Source organism: Xenopus tropicalis, chromosome 6 (genome assembly GCF_000004195.4).
Source record: "Xenopus tropicalis strain Nigerian chromosome 6, UCB_Xtro_10.0, whole genome shotgun sequence".
NCBI classification, from domain to species: Eukaryota; Metazoa; Chordata; class Amphibia; order Anura; family Pipidae; genus Xenopus; species Xenopus tropicalis.
The window spans coordinates 96893366-96919054 of record NC_030682.2 but is presented as its reverse complement, the minus strand read 5'-3'; the positions used below and the strand labels follow the sequence as shown (position 1 = coordinate 96919054).

The following is a 25689-nucleotide window of genomic DNA, read 5'->3' as shown; positions in this document are numbered from 1 at the left end:
TTTTATTACTTATCTTTCTATTCAGTCCCTTTCATATTCATTTTCCAGTCTCTCATTGAAACCACTACCTGGTTGCTAGGGTAATTTAAACCCTAGAAACTGATACCTGCTGAAACTCCAAACTGGAAAACTGGAATTTTAAATCATTAAAAAACCACAGGAAATATACATTGAACCAGTTGCAAACTGTCATACTAAACAATTATTTTCAGGTGAACAACGTTATTATTTCTTTATTTATTTTTGTTGTTGTTTCTATGTAGTTTTAATTCTGTTTTGTCAGTGGCAGGTATATCTTTATTTTATCTCAGGGGATTTTTGACATTAATATTGATTTATTTTATAAAGCAATACAAATTATTTGATATTTGACTGAAAATTCTTTTGTAAGAAAGTGGCGAGTCTGTCTAGTTTATTTATAAAGATACTGGGTTGTGGACATGTTTGCATCATCTTCGCTGTGACTGAATTAATTCATTATGATGACATCACAATTCTAGTACTCTATCCATCATTATCAAATAAGGTTGCTGTAATGCTGTAAACAATTACAAAGCAGTGTGAGAGAATTCAAGCCATGATATTTGGGACTTGACGGGTCCATTTCCACATAACAAGGAATCCAAAGAACAATGAACAGCTTGCTACCATTGTGTATTCCAGGCTGCACAATTGGCTGTAAGTAGCCATCATAAAACTATTAGATAGTCTGTTCTTTTAGCGCAGCCTTGCCGTCTCCTACTAAGAATTCAGTAAAGAGAATAATGACATTGCTTTATGGCAAAGCGTAATAGTACTATGAACTACAGTGGGAAACCTGGTAAAAACAAAAGCTAATTAATATATTATCATCCTCTTTGTATAATTCACCTTAGCCATCCCCTGGTGGTTGAGTAAAATATCTCTTGAATTTCAATGGTATTTATAGATGACTAGTGCTTTCCTTTAATTCAGTTGTCAGGATTAAGAATGGGCAGCAATTCTGATTTTGTCAACTCCAGAGCACCTATTGCTCACATATGGGTAAAATCTATCCCTGTCTGCTCCATGCCAGTACTTGATAGTAGAATAGAAGGGAAGGGTGCACTGATTTCTTTTGAGGACTATTGCCCTACACCATGTATTATTGGCAGAAAGTGATTGTGTGTCCTTCTCTTCTGGCAATTTTTCCCCTCTGGGCTGATCAGTTACATTCCATAGAAAACTATCTATCATCTATCTGTCTGTCTCTCTCTCTCTCTATTGATCTATCTATCATATATCTACAGTATCTGTCTATCTGACTGCCTATCAATCTATCATCTTTCTATCACCTATCATTTGTCCATCAATCTATTATCTATCTCATCTAGCTTATCATTCTATCTATCAACCTATCATCCATCTGTCTAGCTATCTATCCATCATCTATCTATCTGTCTACTCTGTCTCGGTTGGCCAAATTCTTGGAGGGGTGCCATATTTAATCAATATATTTAGATAAAGAAGTGCTTCCATCCCTTATCCAAAAAAAAGGTCAAACTCATGGATGTGCATGCATGTGTCAGGCAGGCTGTGTAAAGCAACGATAGGTGTTAATTATTAAAACCCCCTTTTTGTTTGTCTTTCCTTTGCAGAGATCTCCCCTCCTGCCAGGTACAGGTAAAAATACCTTTATATGTTGATATGTACCTTTATATGTTTTTCCCTAATCAGATTCCATTAAGTAGGAATTAGTAGATGGATTTTATAATCTTGGTACATGTATTAGTAATGACTTTATAAAGGGACTCTATATAGCTACTGCACATTGCTAGCTAGGACTCTATATAGGTATATCTATATCTAGCCATTGTTACCAGCAGTATTTATTTTTTTTTCTCCCCCAATGTGCTCTCCACGTATATATGTACAATCCCAACCCCTTATTAACATCATTGTATAAGCATAATGATTATATTTAACTCTTTACTATCACATTAAGTTGAATAAATAGGAGGGCATAGTAAATAGCAATTGGTTGCATTTACTCAATCATCTTTCTACTGAGAATGAAAATACTACTGGTTTTCCCAAATATTTTTTCCTAAATATTCAATTTTCCCATAACTATTTCTATAGGATAAAATCAAAAGGCACAACACTTTGTTTCCCTCCAAAAAGGATGAAAAAAAAATCAAGGTTAATGGTATTTTCCTATTGGTTGTTTTATTATGGGAGGCATTACACTTGACAACGCCCACATTATCTGCATACAATGGGCTGGGTCTAGACCACGTGATCGAGCTTCGTCATGATATTGTAATTTAGCCCGCCTCTTCCTGACGTCATCTACTTCCACCAAGTAACGTGACAGCCTGATTGTACTGGGGAGTTAATAGGGGTACAAGGCAGGGTACATCTGTAAGATTGGGGGGCCAATTTGGGGGCAGTTTGAACCCCAAATGTGACAAAGTATTCTGTTGTATCTAAAGTACACACATTGCAATTAAATAATATAGACCCCTCAAATATTGAGTGAAGGAAAGGCGTGGTCTAATTGGACACTAGTCTGTATGTAAATTGTAGGGTATTTGACGTCACTTCCTTGCGCTCAACTCGGCCGCCATTTTGCGGCGGAGTGATTGGGGGGGAAGGAGGATCGTTGGCGGGACCGGGCAATAGCGAAGCGGGCGTTATCCCAATTCGCGCACATCCACCCACACGGTGTAGGGGGCAGATAGGAGACGTACACACACACACAGCAGGGGTGGGGCGTTTGATGTCACTGGTCCATTAAGAGTGAGTAGAACGAATAGAATAATAAAGGAAGAGGCGGACCCGAGTCCCACACACAGAAGAAGAGCAGCCGCCTCACCAGCGCTGTTGGGTAAGTACGATACCCCGGGCAGGGGCAATACTGGGGCTGCAACATGTGCTGCAACATGTGCTGCAGGAGGCGCCAACTATCTAGCGCTGCGTTTTTGTATGTAGAGATATATATCCCATGGGTTCCTATGGGATGTGACAGCTATGAGCCGAGTGTGTAGCGCTGTTCTTTGTGCGCTTGCGAGTCGCTCTTCTGCCCGCTGCCTTCCAGCTACAGGGAACTACAGCTACCATCATCCTCTGCTGGGCGCCCTCCGGCTCTTTCCCATTTTCTGCAAATACTCTGTGTATTGTTGAGCTTGCTGTGTGCCCGGGTACCTCTCCCTGCCTCCAGTCAGTGCCAGCTGGCGCTACTTTCACTCATTCATTATTAGCATGCCCTTTGCCTCTAGTGGCTGCGTCTTGTCTGGGGCAACGGGATATTTACAGCTCAAAACTTGTGTTTGTGGCTTGCTTTGAGCATAACACTTTCATTGTGTTTTCACTCTGCGCTAGGGTTGCCGCCTGGTCGGTGACAATTCTGCTTCATCCCATTGTTATTAATAGGGAAGAAAGATAAATATGTAAGAAGATTTTTTTCCCAGAACAACTCTGCACCTTAAAGGAGACCTAAAGGTAAAATCACGGGGTGCCAGTATTTAGTGAAAGCTGAACTTACACACAAATGTCCTATTTGTTTTACACTCCTGTACATGTGTAAAAGAAGACAGAACAGGAGGGAAGGTTGCGCCAATGAGCTTCTACGCAAATACCCCAGGAGCCACAAACATATACAGAAAGACCCAGATGTTTGTCAAACCTACATATCACCTACGTAAATAACACTATGAAAAGTCATATACATGCAGTAGATAAATAGAAATAAACGAACAACAAGACCTTTTTTATTACCTTTCTGCAATACATGGAAGCCATGGCACCTGGTCACATTATTAACCAGCAGCAGAACTAATTGGCTGCAATGACATATGAAAAGCAAACTAATATCATAAAATGAAATTGATTATCAAAAATAAATCCCTTATTGTTTCTATACATTATACTACCACCACAAGCTGATATTGCATTTTGTAAATCTTTTTGTACCATTTTGACAGCAAAACAATTACCTTTTTACATGGTTGTTATCCGTGGATGGCATATTGTTTGGTTAAAATGATCTTTTAACAATACAACCATTCATCTGAGAATGATAAAATCTAACTGTATTATGGCTACCTTTGCTCCAAGCTGTGCTTTATATTTCAATGCAGCTTCAACTTCTAGGGCTGCTGTATTCCTTCTTATTTATATCCCCCATATGTAACTGATTTTAAAACATTCCCAGTTTTCTCCATTGTTGCTTTCCTTACATCTACCTGTCCTGTCTGGTTGCCCCATTCCTTTTACACCATTCACAAGCCCTGCACCCGTGGTGCATCTGTTCAAGTTCTTGAGTTACAGAGGAATATGTTTGTGAAGATTCTCATTCATCCAGGTCATGGTATATCTGTAGTAAAAATCAACTGGACTTACTGTGTTTTAGGTTTCGCCAGTCATCCAACTGGCTTTCTGAATTCAGAATTAAATAAGGAAAGCCAGTTGGATAACTGGCGAAACATCTTCAAGAAAAGCACAGCAAGCCCAGTTGATTTGGCTTATTACTAGCTAGTAGTGATGTGCAGACCAGCCTAAAGGTGGCTATACACGTGGCGATCTGACGATGTTTCGTACGACCATTGGTCGCACGAAACATCGTAAGATCCGCCACACACCATTCAGGGCTGAATCGGCAGGTAAGGAGGTAGAAACAATAGGATTTCTACCTCCTTCTGCCGATTCAGCTCTGAAGGGAGAATTTTGGTCAGGCGCCTTCTATGGCGCCCGATCAAAATTTTCAAACTTGTCCGATCGGCGAGTCGTCCGATATCGGCAGCTTTCTGCGATATCGGTCGACTCGTCGACATGCCATACACGCACCGATTATCGTACGAAACGAGGTTTCGTACGATAATATCTGTGCGTGTATGGCCACCTTAAAACTCATGGGTTTACCTGCGGGGTGGGTGGGTTGGGGCTGATGCTAGCACAATATTGGTGCGGGTTCTCACTTCCTTTTTTTCCTGCCTGTGACCTTACAATGCCCATCTTTGCATCTGGATGCCTCTATTTAGAGGTGCGCACTTGCTCCACACCCTTTGTGACATCAGAGATGGGGCAGGTTGGGTGTAGGTCTATAAATAGTGGTGCATTGCAGGGTGGTGTTGGGAGGCACAATGTTGACTCGTACATCACTACTAGCTAGATGTGATCACCGGAAAGCAGGCAGGTTTATCAAGCTGTTTTATATTGAGTCGGCTTTTCATTCTAATGCGCATGCGCTGGGCCAGGGATTTTGCTGGCAGAAGACATATGGAAGATGGAAGTGCTACAGGTACCCTGGGCTGGTGCGGTTTTCTCCTAACAGGGGCACCCGCCGTACAAGGTAAGGGATTATAAAGTCACTTGGGGGTGCCTAACATTTTGGCACCCCCAAGTGACTTAGCCTTTCCTTCTCCTTTAAACATTAAATAAACCCAATAAGGATTAATTACATCTTAGTTGGGATCAAGTACAGGGTACTGTTTTATTATTGCAGAGAAAAAGAAAATCATTTTTAAAAATTAGAATTATTTGCTTTTAGTTGGGTCTATGGGAGATGGCCTTTCAGTAATTTGGAACTTTATGGATAATGGGTTTCCGGATAAGGGATCCCATACCTGTATGTCATATCCATGCAGTTTTCCTTTTGTAAGGACGACTATAATTTATCTTTCAGGTTTGTCTTGTCTTTAATTCAACTTGCAGCCTTGCAAAATATTCTTCAGTGCCTTTGTGGCATCAGACCTTTCTTATCTCCTTGAACTGATTTACTGTGGGGAAGTTTAACAGCGGGGTGGAGAGGGGCTGATTTCATTGTGGGTGTGGCTGGTAGCCAGGAGGACAAATCCTAGCAGCAACAGCCAACACATACAACACAACTATCATCATTGGTATCTGCCTGTGTTAAGGGCTCTGGCACACAGGGCGAAAATTTAAGCCGCCGGTTGGATGGCACACGCTGCGCACGCGATTTCGGCAAAATTTTCGCTGGTGGGATGGTAGTTCGGGAAGATTAGTCACCTGTGACGAGGGAGATTTGTCGCGGGCGACTAATCTCCCCGTGTGCCAGAGCCCTAAGCTGAAACATTTTATTGAGATGCCAGTATAATAGTCGAAATATTGTTGCTACTAGCTAAAATAGCGACTTACTTGTCATTACTTTTACAGGTAAATGGGGAGGATAGACTTTTGATGAAATTAGACTTAAAGGGGATGTAAAGTCAAAACATTAACTCAGTGTTTATATATAGCCCTAAGATAGGAAAGCACTACAAGATGTTCTAAATAAATCAGATGTCAAAGCATTTAAAACTGCTTTTTAACTGCTGTCTGAAGCTGAATGAGTGGGTGTGTTTCACTCTTTGCTAATGTTTCACTTGCTTATCTGTGCCTGGCTTGCTCTTATCAGCAACAGACCAATGACAATCCACTAAACAGACTCTGGTGCTTTTTTTTTCCAAATCTGGTGTAGGACAGTCCCTGCTTTTCTGTGTTTTTTTTTTTTCAACTCAGTATGGCCACTGGCCCTGTAGGTTTCCAGGAGCTGTGACCAGAACTCATTTCAGAGGAATAGCATAAGATGCAACATACAAAGGCTTCTAATTAAAAAACTTCAAATGTTTAATGGGTTTGGATTCCAAATGTATTTCATTCTGTCTAAATAACACACAAGGATTATGATGTTTTACTTTATATCCCCTTTAAAGGGGTAGTTCATATTCAAATTAATTTTAGTCATGTAGACAGTGACATTCTAAGGCATTTTGTAGATTTTTTTTTTTTTTAATTTAACTTTTTGTTCACTGGCTCTCATTTGAAACATAGTAAGCGGCAGAAAGGCAAATTATTACCCCATAATTGTTTGTAAGAAGCCCCTATAGACATAAGTTAAGTTAATTTCAAGATGAAGGTCTTGATTGCAGGTTTTGACCTCTTATCATTTGTTTAATAGTAATATAAAGTTGGATATAATATTATTTTAATTTGCTTTGTTTTTCTTCAGCTTCTTTAAAAGTGACTCAACCTAGTTGAGTAGTAGTTTGGCTTGCCTAAGCAGCAACAATCTGGTCATGCTCTTTCATATCAGAATGTATTAGTTATGGTTTGTTTTACATATTTACGTTTAACATATTTACCCAGCCTTCTTGTCCCCCCACAATAGCTTTTTTATCTTGGTACTTACTCCTTTTCTCTATACACACAACATTTATTTGATATTGCAAACCCATAAAAGACAGTATGGCATGACATCTTAAAATTGGCCTGCTGCTTTTCAGCAGCAGGGACTGGGTTTCATTGATCTGTGTGTCACTCACGATCACCTGACAGGTAGAAATGTAGGTTCTAGCAGTAAGGTAGATTTGTTGGGAATGTAACATAACATCTGTGCATACCTTATTGTACAGCGCTGCAGAATATTTTGGCCCTTTATAAATAAATGTTGTTAATACCTTATGTGTGAGCACAGTGCCTCTTATGTGCTGGTGGGGTGGGCTTTGGTACTAATAGGAAAACGATATCCCCATAATGAATACTAAACCAACAGATCATACTTTATATCATATCAAGTTGAAACACGTAAGGCTACAATGTGGTCTAATTGTCTACAATAAAGCTTCTTTGTTTTTATCTACTATTGCCTGCTCGGGGGATCTATGAGTGCCTGCCTTATGTATTGAATCATATTAAGTGGCCTGCTAAAGAAACTAGATATCTATATCTATCTCAATAAATACTGCCAATTTACATCTCTTCCCTAGAGCCACCATTTTATGATGGTCTTTGTGCTCCCTCAGAGATCACATGACCAGAAATAATGCAGTATGGAAGCATGGAAGACAGAACTCTGGCCATTAATTGTCTGATGTGCCTTAGCAAGTACAGGTCCTTCTCCAAAAATTAGCATATTGTGATAAAGTTCATTATTTTCTGTAATGTACTGATAAACATTAGACTTTCATATATTTTAGATTCATTACACACAACTGAAGTAGTTCAAGCCTTTTATTGTTTTAATATTGATGATTGTGGCATACAGCTCATGAAAACCCAAAATTCCTATCTCAAAAAATTAGCATATTTCATCCGACCAATAAAAGAAAAGTGTTTTTAATACAAAAAAAGTCAACCTTCAAATAATTATGTTCAGTTATGCACTCAATACTTGGTCGGGAATCCTTTTGCAGAAATGACTGCTTCAATGCGGCGTGGCATGGAGGCAATCAGCCTGTGGCACTGCTGAGGTGTTATGGAGGCCCAGGATGCTTCAATAGCGGCCTTAAGCTCATCCAGAGTGTTGGGTCTTGTGTCTCTCAACTTTCTCTTCACAATATCCCACAGATTCTCTATGGGGTTCAGGTCAGGAGAGTTGGAAGGCCAATTGAGCACAGTAATACCATGGTCAGTAAACCATTTACCAGTGGTTTTGGCACTGTGAGCAGGTGCCAGGTCGTGCTGAAAAATGAAATCTTCATCTCCATAAAGCTTTTCAGCAGATGGAAGCATGAAGAGCTCCAAAATCTCCTGATAGCTAGCTGCATTGACTCTGCCCTTGATAAAACACAGTGGACCAACACCAGCAGCTGACATGGCACCCCAGACCATCACTGACTGTGGGTACTTGACACTGGACTGCAGGCATTTTGGCATTTCCCTCTCCCCAGTCTTCCTCCAGACTCTGGCACCTTGATTTCCGAATGACATGCAAAATTTGCTTTCATCTGAAAAAAGTACTTTGGACCACTGAGCAACAGTCCAGTGCTGCTTCTCTGTAGCCCAGGTCAGGCGCTTCTGCCACTGTTTCTGGTTCAAAAGTGGCTTGACCTGGGGAATGCGGCACCTGTAGCCCATTTCCTGCACACTCCATTTCAGTCCACTGCTTCCGCAGGTCCCCCAAGGTCTGGAATCTGTCCTTCTCCACAATCTTCCTCAGGGCCCGGTCACCTCTTCTCGTTGCGCAGCGTTTTCTGCCACACTTTTTCCTTCCCACAGACTTCCCACTGAGGTGCCTTGATACAGCACTATGGGAACAGCCTATTCGTTCAGAAATTTCTTTCTGTGTCTTACCCTCTTGCTTGAGGGTGTCAATGATGATTCCAGGGGGCAGCCCTTAGTACTTTAAATGGAAGTTTTCTATTTATGATTACCCAATGGCACCTACTAAAAAATATTTTTATGAAAATTATTTCTGTAGATAAATCAGGGTTTTTCATAAAAATGGCAATGTTTCAATATGGGGTTAGCCAATGACTTATTAATAGAAAAATGTTTTTCATGAAAATAAAAGAATGTTTGAAATATGGACTTTTATGTGAAAAGCTTTTTATAGAGACCAATATTATTAGGTATAGTCTCCCATTAAAGTGTAAGCATATGTAATACAACACAGATGTTTAGGGAAAATGTATCCTTTTTCCCAAAGTGAGGTGGCGCGAAATTAGCGCAGATAAGTGGCAAGATGGATAATCCATATAGGAAGTGGTCTTACAAAATGTGTCAAGCGGCAAGCCCATTGCCTGTTATGTGCCCAGAGCATTGCTTAAAGATATATTTTGTGTTCAATAAAGGATATTTTAACAACCCTTGAAGATTGCGGTGCTACATGGTTTCTTAAAGAGATCATGGAATGATGGATTTCTGATCTCTCCTGCTTATTTTTTTTTGTGAATGGATATTCCATAAATATGTATGAAAATATGTGTTGCTTATTTAAAAACAGATGTACATAGGCATCATTAAAATAACAGCAACCTGGAGCAAAGGAATCGGACAAAATCATTTCAAAGTCGGTACATACTTACCTTCAAAGATCTGCAGTACAAAAGGATTCTTATGGATTTGAATATAACATTGTTATCCTGCCCTGGTATTAATTGTTTGGTTCAAGGGATTGTGACATTTCACTTTTTTTCAAATTAAAATCACCATCACAGCTCTCAGTTACTAACCTGATTCACTAAATCAGTGCTATCCAACTTCTGCGGTGCCGAGGGCCAGAATTTCTCGCACATACATGGTGGAGGGCCGCTAATGGAAGCTACTCCCCCCTATTAAACCACACCCACTTCAAACCACAACCATTTAATCACAATGGTAGTAGTGCAGTAAAAACCCAAATGCTTGGTCCTCACTGCAGGGATATCAACCATCATTCATATGTGAAAGAATTATATTATGTCATATTAAGACACACCCTAAAATCCATATGACTCTTCCCCTGTGGATAGCACAGCAACCCCCAATACATAATTACACACCTTAGGGACCATTTACTGGCTATTTCCAACTGCTAACAAACTCCCAGAACAAACCCCTGCCAGGTTCACCTCCCACAGGCAGCATAGGGTAGCACTCTGCCTGCCCTACGCTACCTGTGTATGCCATACTCTGCCTGCCCCATGATGCCTGTGTCTGCCATATGCTGCCTGTGTGTGCCATACTCTGCCTACCCTATGATGCCCGTGTCTTCCATATGCTGCCTGTGTGTGCCATACTCTGCCTGCCATATGCTGTCTGTGTGCGCGCCATACTCTGCCTGCCATATGCTGCCTGTGTGTGCCATACTCTGCCTGACATATGCTGCCTGTGTGTGCCATACTCTGCCCTACCCTGCCTGTGTGCCATACTCTGCCCTACCCTGCCTGTGTGTGCCATACTTTGCCCTACCCTGTGTGTTCAATACCCTCCCTGTCCTATGCTGCCTGTTTGTGCCATACCCTCCCTGCCCCATGCTACCTATGTGCCATACTCTGCCTACCCTATGCTGCCTACACACAGGCCTGAGGTGTGAACAGTTGAACAATGTGGGTGATTACAGCCTGAGCCTGAGGTGTGAAAACTGCAGGGGGTAAACAATGCAGGTGTGAACAACACAGGGGATTACATATTTAAACAATACAGAGGGATTACAGCCTGAATCTGAGGTGAGAGCCATGCAGGGGGGCAGTTAATCTCAGTACTGATACCATTTAAAGCTTATACAAGGGTAAACCATCAAAGCAGCCAGACAGGTGGGGGGCCACACAGAGGGGGGTCGCGGGCCGCCAGTTGGACAGCACTGCACTAAATAGTTTCAAGCAACATTAGGAGTGAGGGCAGGCTTGTTGATGGAGCATAGTCCTTAAAGCTGGATAAAAAGATATACTGTGCCCTAGCCTATTGGGATTTTGCAAAGACTGTTCTGCTTGAAGTTATGTGTGCAACCAACACATTTCAGTAACTGGGAAGAAATAGCCAATTGGCACTGGTGAGCTTTTTAGGCATTATTGTTTTTAAAATAGCTAAGAAGTGTCTAAACCTGATAATTCAACACTCGGCATAGTCAGGGCCCTTGCCTGTTGCCAGTCACTAATGTAAGCTGCTTGTTCATGCCTGATACCCCTTTACCAAATTATGTATAGTTTTATTTGAAAAATCTCTGTAAATTGCAGTTCTAATTTATTTTATTCTGTTGTTGTGGGTTTGACTAGGTCTCCGTTAAACTGTGTGCATCAACTGCTGGTTTCTGGAGAAACCTAGTCCAGAGTATTCTTCTGATTTTCTTTTTTTGTCTTTCAGCTCCGCTGCCAAAATGTTCCAACCACCTGTTAACAGCCTGGAAAAAATCAGAAAAGCAAGAAAAAGGGTTAAACAAATTCTGCTTCAGATTGGCCTTGAAAGCTGCAGAGAATTATTAGAGGTGAGTATAATCTTCACTAATTCTCTTTCATTTTTTAACTAATAGTCTGTTTGTTCTGTGCCATTTCTTGGTCATATTAGAGCAGTGTTTTTGCTTGTTTGTTCAAAACAAGGTTACACAAATAAACACATTGTTTAATCAGTTGATTATGCATAGTTCCAAAGCTATCTAGGACAGCAACGAATCATTTATACGAAATCTCAACCTATATGACCTTCAGTCTGAATTTTCAGCAGATCGTATGCTTTTATTGTAAAATTCTGCCCTAACTAATAGACAAATTGTCGACCCACACCTGATCCTAACCCGCGGCTCCCCCTCTACTTATAGGGCCGAGCACACCTATGATGTCACGGAGGGGGCAGGGCCAGAAGGGTGCATGCCTATAAATAGACTCCGCAGTAGGTGGGGTTCATAGTCATGGGCAGGGAGAAAGGCAGAAGGCCTGGACCTGCGCCCCGCTTTTGGTATCCAGATGTTGGTTTGATCTGTGGGTAAACCCACAGGTTGCAGGTTGCACATCGCTACTAACTTGCCTTCAAGCTGAGCCCCCAAACCACTGCTTTGGGACCACCAAGGTCAGTCCACCACTACATTATACATTCAGATTTTTTTAACTATGTGCCTTAGCAAAGCACCTAAGATATAAATAATCCTTATTCGAGGCAAAGCAATCCTTTTGGGTTTATCTTTATAATACCCATTTTACTTTTATTGTTAATTATTATTCTAACTGCTGCCCAGGGTAATTGGCAAATAGCCTGGGAAAAAAAATGCAAATTGTTATTGTTTATTGCTGTGTTATCACAGTAAATATTTTTCACTTTGATTTTACTTTCCCTAAAGCCTGACTATTTTTAGTTGTTAATATCTAATTCTGGAAGTCTCGACATTTTTGGCTAATTAAAAAACAGGTACTGAAAGCATCCAGAGCAGTCTTGTGTGCCATTACCTTAAAGGACATGTAAACCCCACAAATAAAAAATGTAATCTGTGAACAGCCTCTTTGATTTCTTTCAACACCTGCCACTCTGGTTGTTCAAAGGATAATAGTAAGGCTGCAGGATCCCCTTAATCACTAAGATTTTCTTTTCCTTCTCTTACCCACTTGACCCCCACCCTTTAGGAATTTGCTTTGGCTTTTGGCTCCTGGGCATGCTCAGATCTTCTCAGCTTACTAAACACACCCCCTCCAGTCTAGCACCCAATGAAGAGATGATAATGCTGGTTCCTATAGAAACTCTGCTCTAGCTGTCTGCTCCTATTTTTTTCTTCTAACCTTCTCTACTGAGTTCAGCTTAACCATCACAGTGTTCAAACAAAGAACTTTTTATCAAAGGAAGTGATGACATTTACGCTGAATTAAAGGTCTTTGTGCACGTATGCGGTTTGCAGATGTAACTGTAACTGATGATGCGTCAGAGAGAAAATGGCCACTGGGTGAAATCTGCTATTTGTTTTAGGAAAATGCAATGGTGTTGGCAAACAAAGGGGATATATCCAGTTAAAAGGATGTCATTTGGGTGGGGGAGATGTGCCCAACTAATATACATGGTAGAAAAATGTAGGGTTTAAATGTCCTTTAAGGCAGTACTGTCTAGCTTTTGTGGTATGGAGGGTTGAAGTTTTCCTGGACTACATTGTAGAGGGCTGAGTTTTTTAAACACACACATACTTAATACCACACCCATGTTACTACAAGAGCTTTAAAGACCATACCAACATTATTGGTTGTAGCACACCAAAAAAACCAAAACAAATAATTGGTGCTTACTGCACTTCACTCGCATGTGAAAGTGTATTATGTCATATTAAGACATACCCATAAATCCTTGTGCCTCCTTCCCTGTAGGTAGCATAGCATCCCCCAGCACATAATTACCTTTAGAAACCCCAACAACTATTTCCAAATGCCAACAAACACCCAGAAAAACCCTTGTCAGATTTACCTCCCACGGGCAATATTGGGCAGGCAGAGTATGGCACACAGTAGAGAAGGAGACAGGGAAACCTATCATGACTACCCAAGTAAGAACTCCAACATGAACAGTTTGTACTGCACTATGTACAGTGACACAATGTCAGTGCCGCTCCTCCAGTCTGTTGTGTGAATAATGCGGGTGCCTACAGTTGAGGTCTTATGGGTGTATAAAGAGTATAGAAGTTTACAGCCTAAACATGAGGTGTGAATAATGCTGGGGCCAGTTAATCTTACTACCGATACCATTAAAAGCTTACACAAAAGTAAGCAATCACCGCAGGCCACTGTTGTACAGCACTGCCCTAAGGTATTTTGAGGGAACAGTAAGATGTGCGGGTTAACCCGAAACCTGCGGGTACAGGTTGAAATTTGGCTCAGGTTGGGTGCATGTCAGAATGGGTTGGTACACTCCTTCTCTGCTCTCAAAGAGCCCCTGTCACTGGAGCAGGGCCTACAATGGAGCATTTTGTGGGTTTAACATTAAACCTGTCATAATAAACTTGCAATGGTTGCTGCAGCAGTTGCTTGCTTTGTGTACCTTTTTTTCCTCCATATTACCGAGCACCAGATTTGTTTTTGTGAAAGGCTGGGGAGTTTATCTAGGCCATATATATAGTATTTTCTTATCCATTATGGCAAACACATTGTTTTCTTCATGGCAGAGAAGGATCAAATATCACTGAGATCGTTACTGGCATCATGTGTTTCACATTAGCTTTGTGTCTCTTCACTGTAATTTCCAGCATGGCGCATACACGTTTGAAATCAGGTCTGGTTTGTCTTCAACTGTGCATGATCCTGGGGCAAAGAAGGCAGTGAAGATAACCTGAAGCTGTGCTTATCTGCATTTTTCAGCCAGGAAAAGCAGTTACTGGTGTTTAGTGAGTCCCTAGTGGTGGTGCAGTTAGGGGTCATGGAAGAAGACCTTTAAAAGGGGCAGTGGTTGTCTTTCTCCTTTAAGAAAAATCTCCACTTCGGGCATATTTCAATATCCCAAGATTTCGGTCTGTGGAAAAGAGGAACTGGAAGTTCTGTAATTACAATTAATGGAACAACAAAAACTTAAATAAGGCATTTGCAGCTTGGAATCCCTTTTGTGACCCAGCATTTATAGCATATAATACAGGCACATATGAAAGTAAGATTTTAAATTAACTGGTTTTGGGATAACTGATCCCATTTCTGTACATTAGGCTTCTCTGAGTGGAGAACAGACCCACAGTTCTGATTAAAGGCATAGGCTATGTAAGGTAATTTTTGATATCCAAATTATTTGTTACTTATATAGTGCCAACATATTCTGCAGGGCTTTACAGAGATTATAACATCATTTGCATCTGGCGCTGCCATAGTAGAGTTTGTAACCTAAGCTACCTATAACGCGCACACACACACCCCAGTTTTATCAGGAGCCAGTAAAAACTGGGAGGAAACAAAAGTATCCCAAGAACCCACAACCACAGGAAGAACATGCAAACTAACTGGACTCCTGCCTTTTCCCCTTTAGTCAATCTTAATGGCACAGTAACACAAAAATTATTACACAAATATTTTCTAAACCATTTAATAATTATTGCAAACCATCTTTTCACACCACCCATATCCATGTCTTGCTCCTTCTTTCCTCTTCAAAACTAAACTTAGAACTTACCTTACTTGCCCACCCTCTTAGATTGTAAGCTCTGTGGGACACAACCTCCCTCCTCCTGCGACTCGAATTTACACATAATTTTTTGTTACTGTTTATTTTTATTTACTGCTGTTTCTCCACACTTTTACTAAAAAAAAATATATATATATACATATATAAATTTTTTTTTTTTTTTTAAATAATCATTTTAATGGCTTTAGTAGGAATTGACCAAATATTCGTCAACAGGATCTTAAACTCATAAAGTGTGAAAATGTCTTCTTAAGAGGCATTGTGCAGTCTTTTCTAAGAATTTGAGAAAGAGAAATGTTTTTGCTAAAACGATTTGTTTACAGAAATGTCATTGCACAATATCTCTTTTGTCTTGTTGTTCATTTTATCATAATTTAGACTAGTGGGTTTAGCTGTGGTTACCGTTTAATTTTTTAACAGTTTAATCACAGGTTTGTTAGTCTGCAGTATCTCACAGGATTTAGTTTTCTATAGTGAAAAATTGAAAGTTGGGGCTAGCAACTGATTTTATTTGCATGATACAGCACTTCCCTAAACTGGACCATGATGCTTTGGTGTAGATGGGAAATGGTTTCTTAAAGGAGAAGGAAAGGCTAGTAAAGAGTTAATCTCAAAATGCAGGCATACCTTCAGTTGTCTCAATAGTGCTCTTAAGTCTCCCCATATTTCAATAGTTCAGAAGACAAACAGGAAGAAAAACCGCTGAGTTGGGTAGAGAAGATTCCCATAATGCAATGCTCCTGCAGAGACTGTAGGACCAGGACTGTAGGCATTGCGTGCGCACAAGCAGGAGCGCTCCCCATAGCATCCGGTTGATATGACGACCACTGCCCTATTAAGCGAATGCAGCGGCAGCTGGGGGGGAGGAGAGGCAAGTGGGGAGCCACAGTGACAGGAGGACACAGATGGCAGGCAGGAGCTGGGGGGAGGAGAGGCAAACGGGAAGCGGAGCGGGGTGGTTGGCCACAGTGACAGAAGGACACAGCCGGCAGACAGGTGCTGGGGGGGGGGGGGGGAGAGGCAAACGAGGAGCGGGGGGAGTTGAGTGTGGTGTGTTAGCTGGGGGGGGGGGGGAGACACAGAAGGACGCAGGGGGGGAGCGGGGGACGCATGCGCAGTAGAGACAGTGAGGGAAAGGGAGTGGGCATCCCTTGTTAAAGATGGTGGCGCCGTTCACTGAAACAAGTACAGTATGTAGAATGTAGCAGGTGTATCTCTGTAAATCTTTCATTAGGCAAGCCAGGAATATAGTGTTTTTACACAGCAATAGTAGTACTGTTTAATAGTGTGCTCAATAGATGTTGACTTTCCTTGTCCTACCTAAAACCTAAAAGAAAAACCCCACAACTGTGTAGGTCTCTCTAAAAATATATTGCATAAAACCCCGCTTCATCTAAATAAATCATTTTCATAGAAAGGACAGCCCCCGGGATAATATGATTCATGGTGCACACATACATGTTGGGTTACATCAGCCAATTAATGGGCACAATTCTATCTTTTAATCCCACACTTCCTGTCACAGTTAGAGCTGCAATATTTCCTGTCAGGTGATCTGAGGGAGCATGTAGTTAAGCCACAGAGTCTGCAATTGTTTTTATTGACAAATTCAGGAATAATAAGCCAATGTGAATGGTTTATCTGTTCTAAAGGTGTACAACTCCTTGACCTGGAGGGGCCCAGGACAATAAAATGGCGAGGAAGACTGTGCTGCTGTTGGAAGAATCTGAAGGATATTTTTAAAGAGTGTTAACCAGCCAGATAATCCTCATGGGAGGTTTTGTTCAGTGTATGTGGGTGGTTCTCATCTATTAGCTATGACATTTATTAGAAAATTGTAATATCATAATAATTATAACAAATTAGCACTTGTGCTGGGCCTTCCTTACCAGACATTCATTCTCTGTTTTTTGTACAGAAAAATACACCACATTTGTATGCCCAGGATGGGATGGAACACACTAACAGCTCCATGCTCTCTGGGAGGCCTAGCATTACCCAATATGCAACTGTATTATACTGCAAACCAATTAACCTACTTGCATAATTGGTTTAATCCAGATCCAGACAACCCTCTGACAGCATTGCATGGGAACATAATTTGCTCATAAGAAGCATTGCGCAATGCCCTTATGGTAAAAAAGGGGATATGCTCCTCCTACCAGAAGTGCTCACTACCCCTATGATGGTCTGGTCTAAATTAGTAAAGTAGAACATGGGAAACACAAGGTTAAACTTGCCATACTTGCTTCTCTGGAAAAACGATAACTTGTAACACTTATGGAGACTTCTAGATTTTCATTACTGGCATCTTAATGGAGTGTAATGGCTTTCTAATGTACTAGATGGTAAATTTAATCAATTTAATGCACTTAAAAATAGACTAGAGAACCCAAATCTGCAATTCTATAGATACCTCCAACTATGACTCGTCTTCGAAGCCTAATACGGTTCTTTATCTATTGAGATGGGATTAGCCTCATGGGAAGCTAGACTATGGGATCCTGGATGGGGGAAACTTCTCTCTCAACTATACAAGCAAATTCTCAGTGGCACCCTCCCCATTTGATAAGGCAAAAATTAAATGGAATAATATACTTCCACAATTAAACGATGACGGGAGGAAGCAACCAACAACATATGACTTCCTCATAGCCACAAGGGACAGATTTATACGATTGATTTTTTTCCATAATGTATATAGTACACCAGTATAGGTAGATTACCTAATGAAGAGTGCCCTAAATGTTATGAAGTAAATGCAGGCTTTGCCCATATGGTATAGGACTGTGCACATAGAGTCACCTATTGAACTGGAATTATGCAATATTTAGATAAGCATCATGCCCTACCTAGGATTAAAACTCTGGAAGCATGTTTTCTAGGCCTAGTAGATGAGTTGGTTTCGCAGAATCGTTCCAGGAACCTAATGAGCACGATATTGTTTTATGCCAAAAAAAACTCACCATTATAAGATGGAAGTCCCATTTCACCCACACTAGCAGAGTGGATAGCACTTGATAATAAAACAATACCCCTTATAAAACTAACATATTTAGCAAGAGGCATCCCCTTGAAATTTGAAAGCATCTGGACTCGCTGGTTAGATGTTAATCCTACGCTGGTACCTCCAATCAGTGAATCTTAGGCAACATTACTTATCAGTCAAACTTGGTATACTGTTTAAAAGCCAATAATGATGAGTTCAAACCCTCGATGAATTATTAGAACTGCTTATTATAATGTTTTATTATAATAACACTGGCAAAGACAAAGTGTCTAAATTGTAGCACATTCCCAGTGTAGATGGCAATTTTTTGTTTGTGGTAATGCTTGTAATTGTCAATGTTGTTGTACGAAGAAAATAAACATTTAAAAAAACAAATTTTTAAAATAAATAAATAGTTGTTTGCTCTCCCCAGCCTACCCATACTGGTGCATAACAGCAGAAATAAGCATATTAATTCATATGTGGTGGTGTTCTCTTATGAGTAAAGTACAAATCAATTTGCTGTACAGCTGCTCTGCCCCACTATTGGATGGCCTTTGCAGAGATTGTTGTATAACACCTTCATTGGCTGACTGGCATAATGTGTGAGGCTAATTTCTCTGTCCTATTTGCATGACTTGTAATGTTTGCATTTTGCAAGCACATTGAAAACTGGCAACTTTGCCTTATCCGTACAGAAGGTATCAAAATACATATTTTCTTTGTTTTCTAGGAAATCAACAGTTATAATCCAGGAGACAAATATTTTTCCAGTACATCATGGGAGGATGTCTCGCTATGGGAACCTAATGGACGCAGAAATGTATGTCTGATGCTAGAGATTGGCCGTAGATGAGAGAGCATCTTGCACTACTCCATTTTCTTTCAGTGGTTGCACAGATGTTGCACAGTGAAGTGTTCTAACAAGCTTTTTGTGACCAGTTCGGAAATTGTCTTTATTAGAATATATACTTATTTTTTTTCTCTTAAGTATTGCTGAAATATTTTTTTTAATAAAGCAAGCCTTTGCTAAGTTTTTAAATTATCACATGTAACACACTTTTAATCAGCTTGATAAATATTTGCTTTTTATTTTTACCCAAATGAAAGCTGATGTATTACATAATATGAATAATATTTCACTTGATCTTAAAAAATGGTTAGGAAAACAGTGCCTACATTTGTATAGTTAACTCACAAAACAGGTTTAGATTATTGTTGGCCAAGGCTTGCAGCTAATTTTACGAATGGAGAAAACTCCCAAGACTTTAAAATCTTTTGTTCTCATTTGGCTAAGACCCTCCCTTGATGTCACTGATTTTTTAAATGAAGTACATTTGCCAGTCAGTATGAATAAATTATCAGGGGGTCATGGAAATCTTATCTCGGTGTGTTACATATACTGGACCAAGAGATGTTCTCAATGAGTGCTGCAGTGTAGCATGACTATCCTTTCTCTCACAAATACAAGTTACAATCAACATATACAGATACAGGGTCTACCATACATGGTTATATAGTTAAGTTGTTTTGACAAATTAATATCAACTCCTTCAAACCATCCCCACTGCACATAAATACACATACAGATCTATATAAACACACACATATATAATCTATATACCAATACATATATAATCTATATACCAATACATATATAATCTATATACCAATACATATATAATCTATATACCAATACATATATAATCTATATACCAATACATATATAATCTATATACCAATACATATATAATCTATATATCAATACATATTCTAAACTAACTAGATCTTTAGATTACAATAACCTTGGATATTATGCTTGTTGAAAAAGTCATTCAAGCCGCTCTAGGCATTTGTTTTAATAGATGATGTACTCTTTGTTGTATTAGAAGTCACCTCGGAGTTCCATGACATTTAATGGCCATGGAACACCTCAGTGAGTTATAATCCTTATGCTTTACTATAGGAGGTACATTATTCACTATATAAACTTTTCAGTGAATAATGGGGCTTGATACAATAATATTATATACTGCAGACCCAAAGTATATAAATCATAGAATTCAGTGAACACAGGGCACTCACAGATTATATATAATGTATCTTATAATTTCTCTATCCTGTAAACATCAGAAGGCTGTGGTCAGAAGATATCTTATAATAGTGTTTCTGAATTTCTTGGGGACCCAAATAAACTGCAAAATGTTTGCCACAAAATTAACTTTTGTAGAGAACGTGTTCACTTGTCGCCACTACTAATACTGCTGAATATAAACCACCCTTTTGATTGCATATAGTATAGCAAAATAAAAATAGGAGGAGAGGAGTAAAGGTGTTTTGTGCACTGCTAGATGGCATCATAAAAACACCTTGTGTGCCACTAGCCAAAGGGAATATTTGGCCACAGTGCTAATGGGTAGTTTGTCAGAATTTCCAAATGTCTTAAAATTTAGTTGTAGAAAACTAGTTTGAAGATGTCCATGCCCTGTGCACAGTATCTAATAAAGAAAAAAAACAAAAATAACGGGCAAGACAATTTGATATAAACGTACTTGCATTGAACTTTAATCATAACATATAGGCTTATCAAGTTTTGAGTTTGTGAATTTGAGTTTGTTTTCCTAATTTGAAAAAACTTGCATATCGAATGCTCACATTTATTAATAAGGAAAACTAGTTCAAATAAATTGGAATACCTAAAATTTTTTGAGTTTACAAACTTGAGTTTGAAAATATGTTTTGACTTTGTGTCAGCTCCCATTTCTGCAATTAATAAATACTAGACATTCGAGTTGATTTTTTGTAGTGCAAAAGAAAAAAAAACTTGAATCATGAAAAAAATTCAACTGGAACTGTAGCTTCACTGATACTGAACATTTGCATGCCTTGGCTGTCGATCCCTTGGTTTTCACTTATTTCAAATGTTTACTTCATCGTTCTTTATAAACGGTTTAGTTCCTCCATTTTTCACATTGTAAGCTGAAAGCATGTTAGGTGTTCATAAAAACCTTTCCGGCAAGTGTGGATGTGCACCTATGCAATAGCTTATGTATAACTACAATAGACTAGAATGTTGATTGAATCATTAGTATAGTGTAAGTATGTGTTCCAGGATAAAATGCTTAGGTGCTGATCGCCTTGTCCAGAAATAATATCCACATTAACAAAAAAAACACTAACTTTTCGAACCTGACAGTGCAACCTGGGGCAAACGCTTGCCCCTCCCTGATGACACTGAAAGGGGCTGAGCAGACATATAAATAAACAACAGACTTTCATCCAACTGCCAATAGCATTACATGGCCTGACCCTGCTGATTTGTGGCGTTGAGGTTGGTCTACGCAGCACTAATCCACATCTTTATTGGATATATTGATCTTTCTGTTGTACCATGCCAGGAAATATGTTGCTGATTTTATCAATATATATTTATAATTAATTTCGTTACACATTTAGGTTTACATTTTAGAATTAAAGGAAAAGTAACACAAAATTTTTTTAAGTAAAAAAAATCTATTCTACCCTGCCCCAATAATTGCCCTAAAAAAAGGGTTTATGAAAATGCCAGTGCTCAGATATCATAAGTTGCAACTTTAACCATTTAAGGCCCCCATAGAGTACATGAAACTGAGAACTCTACATCTATTTCCTATTAACTAATTCTGAATGTTGGTGTATTACACAGATTAGAGGGCATAATTTTACACATTATGAAAAAGGTATTCATAAACATACAGTTTCATATGGTATTATATAGAATTTATTAGAGAAACATTAGCTGTTCTAATTTGTTTTTTTTAATCTTTTATAGGATTATAGGTCAAAGACATTTTGCTGCAGTCTTTGTAGATTTTCAACCAAGTTGCTGTCTTCATTCAAGAGTCATCTAAAACGCTATCATGATGATGAAAAGGACCAGGAGCTTATGGCTGCTTGCCCCAGCTGCCCATTTACTTCACAGTCAAAAACTGTGGTAAAACACATGCGGATATTTCACTCCAGTACTAGGAAAACCCCTTCTAATAGCACAAGAGAGAATGTAAATTTGCCTAGAAATCATCTGACTGTCAAATTTTCTTGTACAAAATGTCAATATACAGACACTTTATATTACAGCATGAAAAAACATGTTCTTATGACCCATCATGAAGACTTAGTAGTTTCATATTTTGGAGAAAAAACAGATGAAGACATTGCAAATATAAGCTTGAATTCCACCATTTCATTTTTTAAGCTCCAGCCCGTTGATAAATTCTATTGCAAGATATGTAATTCAACTGCTAGCTCTAATGATGCACTGGTATACCATATTTTGACATCTGAAAAACACAGAGACCTGGAACAGAAGCTGAGGGCTGACATTTTGGAAACTAGTAAAGAAAGATCTAGAAAAATGCTAACAAAGCCGATGCAAACTGACTTTTTTCCTAAAAAACCTGTATTGGCACCAAGGTCAAATGCACCACTTGCAATTAATCACACCATTAAGTTAGCTTCTGTGCCACAAAATGGGCCTAGTCAAACAATGTCAACTTCTGTTACCCGTACACACAACGCTCTACCAACACTAGCTGCTGTTGCATCTCCTTCAGGAAGTTTGACACCTAAAACCCCTGCTGCAGGTTCTTCGAATACCCAGGTTAAATTTGTAACTGCTTCTCTTCCACAGAATCCAAACATCACCCTTCAAGCATCTCTCCCTCAACAAGTGTTTGTATCTCAGAGGTTTCCAGTTAACCAGTCTGTTGCGACAGTCCTTCCTCCAGGGTGTATTGTTCCTACAGCTCAGACTTCAGTAAGGCCTGCTGTTCTTCCCACATCTCAAACGTCTATAAGACCCGCTGTCCTCCCAATCAACCAGGCATTGTCTGGAGCATTGCTTCCTGTAAATCAACCAACAATACTTGCATGTCCTTCCCAGACTTTGCAACCCAATATCATCAACCTTAATCAAGCAGTAAGGCCTGCAGTTTTTCCAGTAAATCAGTCTCTGAGTTCTGATAATCCTGCAGCAAATCAACCTGGGGTTGCTCAAAACACTTTTCTCACAGCCCCAATATTTAGACAGCTCATTCCAACTGGTAAACAAGTAAATGGAATACCCACATATACCCTTGCACCAATCTCTGTAACTTTGCCAGTGGCTCCATGTTCTGTTCCTGCTGCCAACCCTTCAAAAGCACCAGTACAAAACTCACAGCCAGATAAAGCAATACAAGTTTCACCTTCTCTGGCTATTGCACCCTCGCCTCCTGTTGCTCAGGTGACCCAAACACTCCAACTGAAAAGTTCAGGCCTTACTACTTCTCCAGATGCACCAGGTAAAGAGACCAAGCTATGGAAGACATGCCCAGTGTGCAGTGAGCTCTTCCCATCAAATGTCTACGAAGTACATATGCAAATTGCTCATGTCAAAGGAGGAAATGCCAGAACAACAGATAAATCAAATAGCATGGAAATGAAAGAGTGTGTAACTATTGCAGCACAAGCTTCTTTCTTGAAAGTCTTGAAAGAAAATTGTATTAGGTGTATTTCTTGCAGGTGCTTAGCATCAGAAGAACTTTTAAAACATCTGTTGATGCATGGTATGGTTTGTTTATACTGCAAAGCTGTATTCCATGAACTGAGGAACTTTGTCTATCACATGAAAATTATGCATTTGGGCAAAAAGAAAGTACATCCAGATTTTGCCAAGAAAGGATTTGAAATCCCCAGTGATTTAAATGGCAGTGTACTTTTCCCCCATTTTGATTTTAACTTAAAAGTGTCAAAGGATGAGCTTGGAGACAAAGATATAAATCTTGTTGTAGTAACAGGAACTAATTCTCAAACTGCTGCTCCCATATACATTAAAATTCAGAATAAAAATAATGATTTAGGTGACCAGCCAACCTCTAAATGTTCCTTCTGCAACTGTGCTTTATCCAACACAGAGAGGTATGAGACACATTTAAAAGAAAGGCACCATATCATGCCGACTGTACATACAATTTTAAAAATGCCAGCTTTTAAGTGTGTGCATTGTTGTGGAGTCTATACAGGGAGTATGACACTGTCAGCTGTTGATGTGCACTTACTTCGATGTCGCAATGCACCTAAAGACAGCAGCTCTGGAATGGAGTGTAACATTGAAGATAATGTCGGGAAAATGCACGATTACGCAAAAAGTAAACCGATTTCTTTTTCTACTGCAAATCAATCACTTTCTCAAGCAGAGATAAAATGTACTCCTCAAGCAAGCAGTACAGATAATGTGGAAAATGAGTTTTCTGTGCCTTCAAAAAGAAGAAAGGTTGAAGTAAATATGGACCCTTTAGAAAAGCCTAAAGAACTTTCTCTTGATATCCTTGCTTTGGTCCCGAACCAATCGGAAACTTCCTATGACTACAAGAAGGACTTTTTGATTAAATATTTCAACACAAGGCCATATCCAAGCAAGAAAGAGATAGAATTGCTGTCCACACTGCTAGATATGTGGAAAAGCGATGTTGCCTCATATATTGGCACTAGGCGATACATGTGCATGAAAGCGCTCAAGAACCATAAACAGCAGGTGCTACTTGGATTTCAGATGTCTCACCTTAAAAAAGTGAAGCATAATTTAGACTTGAATGAAGATTACTGATGGCATTTCCTCTGATACTTGACATATAGGCCCTCACTTTGCAGAATAGCATGGATCTAGTTTGTATTCAGTGTGTGTAACTTTCAATTACAACTTTTTATCCAAAAAATCCACAACCTTAAGAGTTTGTCATTTTCCTCCCCCCCCCACCCCATTCATCTTGCTTGCTATTTAAGCCTACAGTGTTAATTCCTCAGGTATAAGTTATGTCATAAGTTTTGTCTGCCATTTTTACATGTATCCCAATGTTAAGCTTTATTATTTTGCCAGGTTTTACACTTGAACTATTTTAACCAGTTCTATGTGAAGCTGTACACCAAGTGCAGTATGATAAACTGTAGCCTTTGGATTTTAAACTATTAAATACATTGTTAAAAAGAAATTCACATGCTTACTCTCTAAGCAAGGTTTCTGTGTCATAATCCCATGAAAAGATGTTTGGCAGATAAGGCATATGGCTAGATAGACGGACTAACTTCAGTATTTCTAATTTTGACAGCTAACTTTTATCTTCAGGACAGGGTAGGTTAAGGAACAGTGGGTCACTGATGGATATAAATTTATTTAAAGGAGAACTAAAGCATAACTAAAGACGTAGCATAGAAATGTTGTAAATTATGTTTTGTGCTTCTGTACCAGCCCAAGGCAACCATAGCCCTTTAGCAATGAAGATCTGTGCCCCCCAAAGATGCTCCCAGTAGCCCCCCATCTCCCTTTCTGCTGATTCACTGCACATGCTCTGAACTGCTGTCAGTTTAGGGACTGACTGACAATATGCTGTATATAT

The 25689-nt window shown here is 39.5% G+C and overlaps 1 protein-coding gene across 2 annotated transcripts; it reads left to right on the top strand.

Moving 5' to 3' along the window:
- Window positions 1-2473: 2473 nt before the first annotated feature.
- adnp2 (ADNP homeobox 2) lies at window positions 2474-25288 on the top strand. Of its 2 annotated transcripts, NM_001079010.1 has the most exons (4): window positions 2596-2848; window positions 11524-11644; window positions 19011-19100; window positions 22089-25011. In NM_001079010.1, exons 2-4 carry the CDS (start codon window positions 11537-11539, stop codon window positions 24900-24902), a joined length of 3012 nt encoding a protein of 1003 aa, NP_001072478.1. In that variant the 5' UTR covers window positions 2596-2848; window positions 11524-11536; the 3' UTR covers window positions 24903-25011. The 2 variants fall into 2 exon arrangements, with proteins under 2 accessions (XP_012820356.1, NP_001072478.1); XM_012964902.3 differs by lacking the exon at window positions 19011-19100 and having other exon boundaries at window positions 2474-2848; window positions 22089-25288.
- The last annotated feature ends 401 nt before the right edge of the window (window positions 25289-25689 follow it).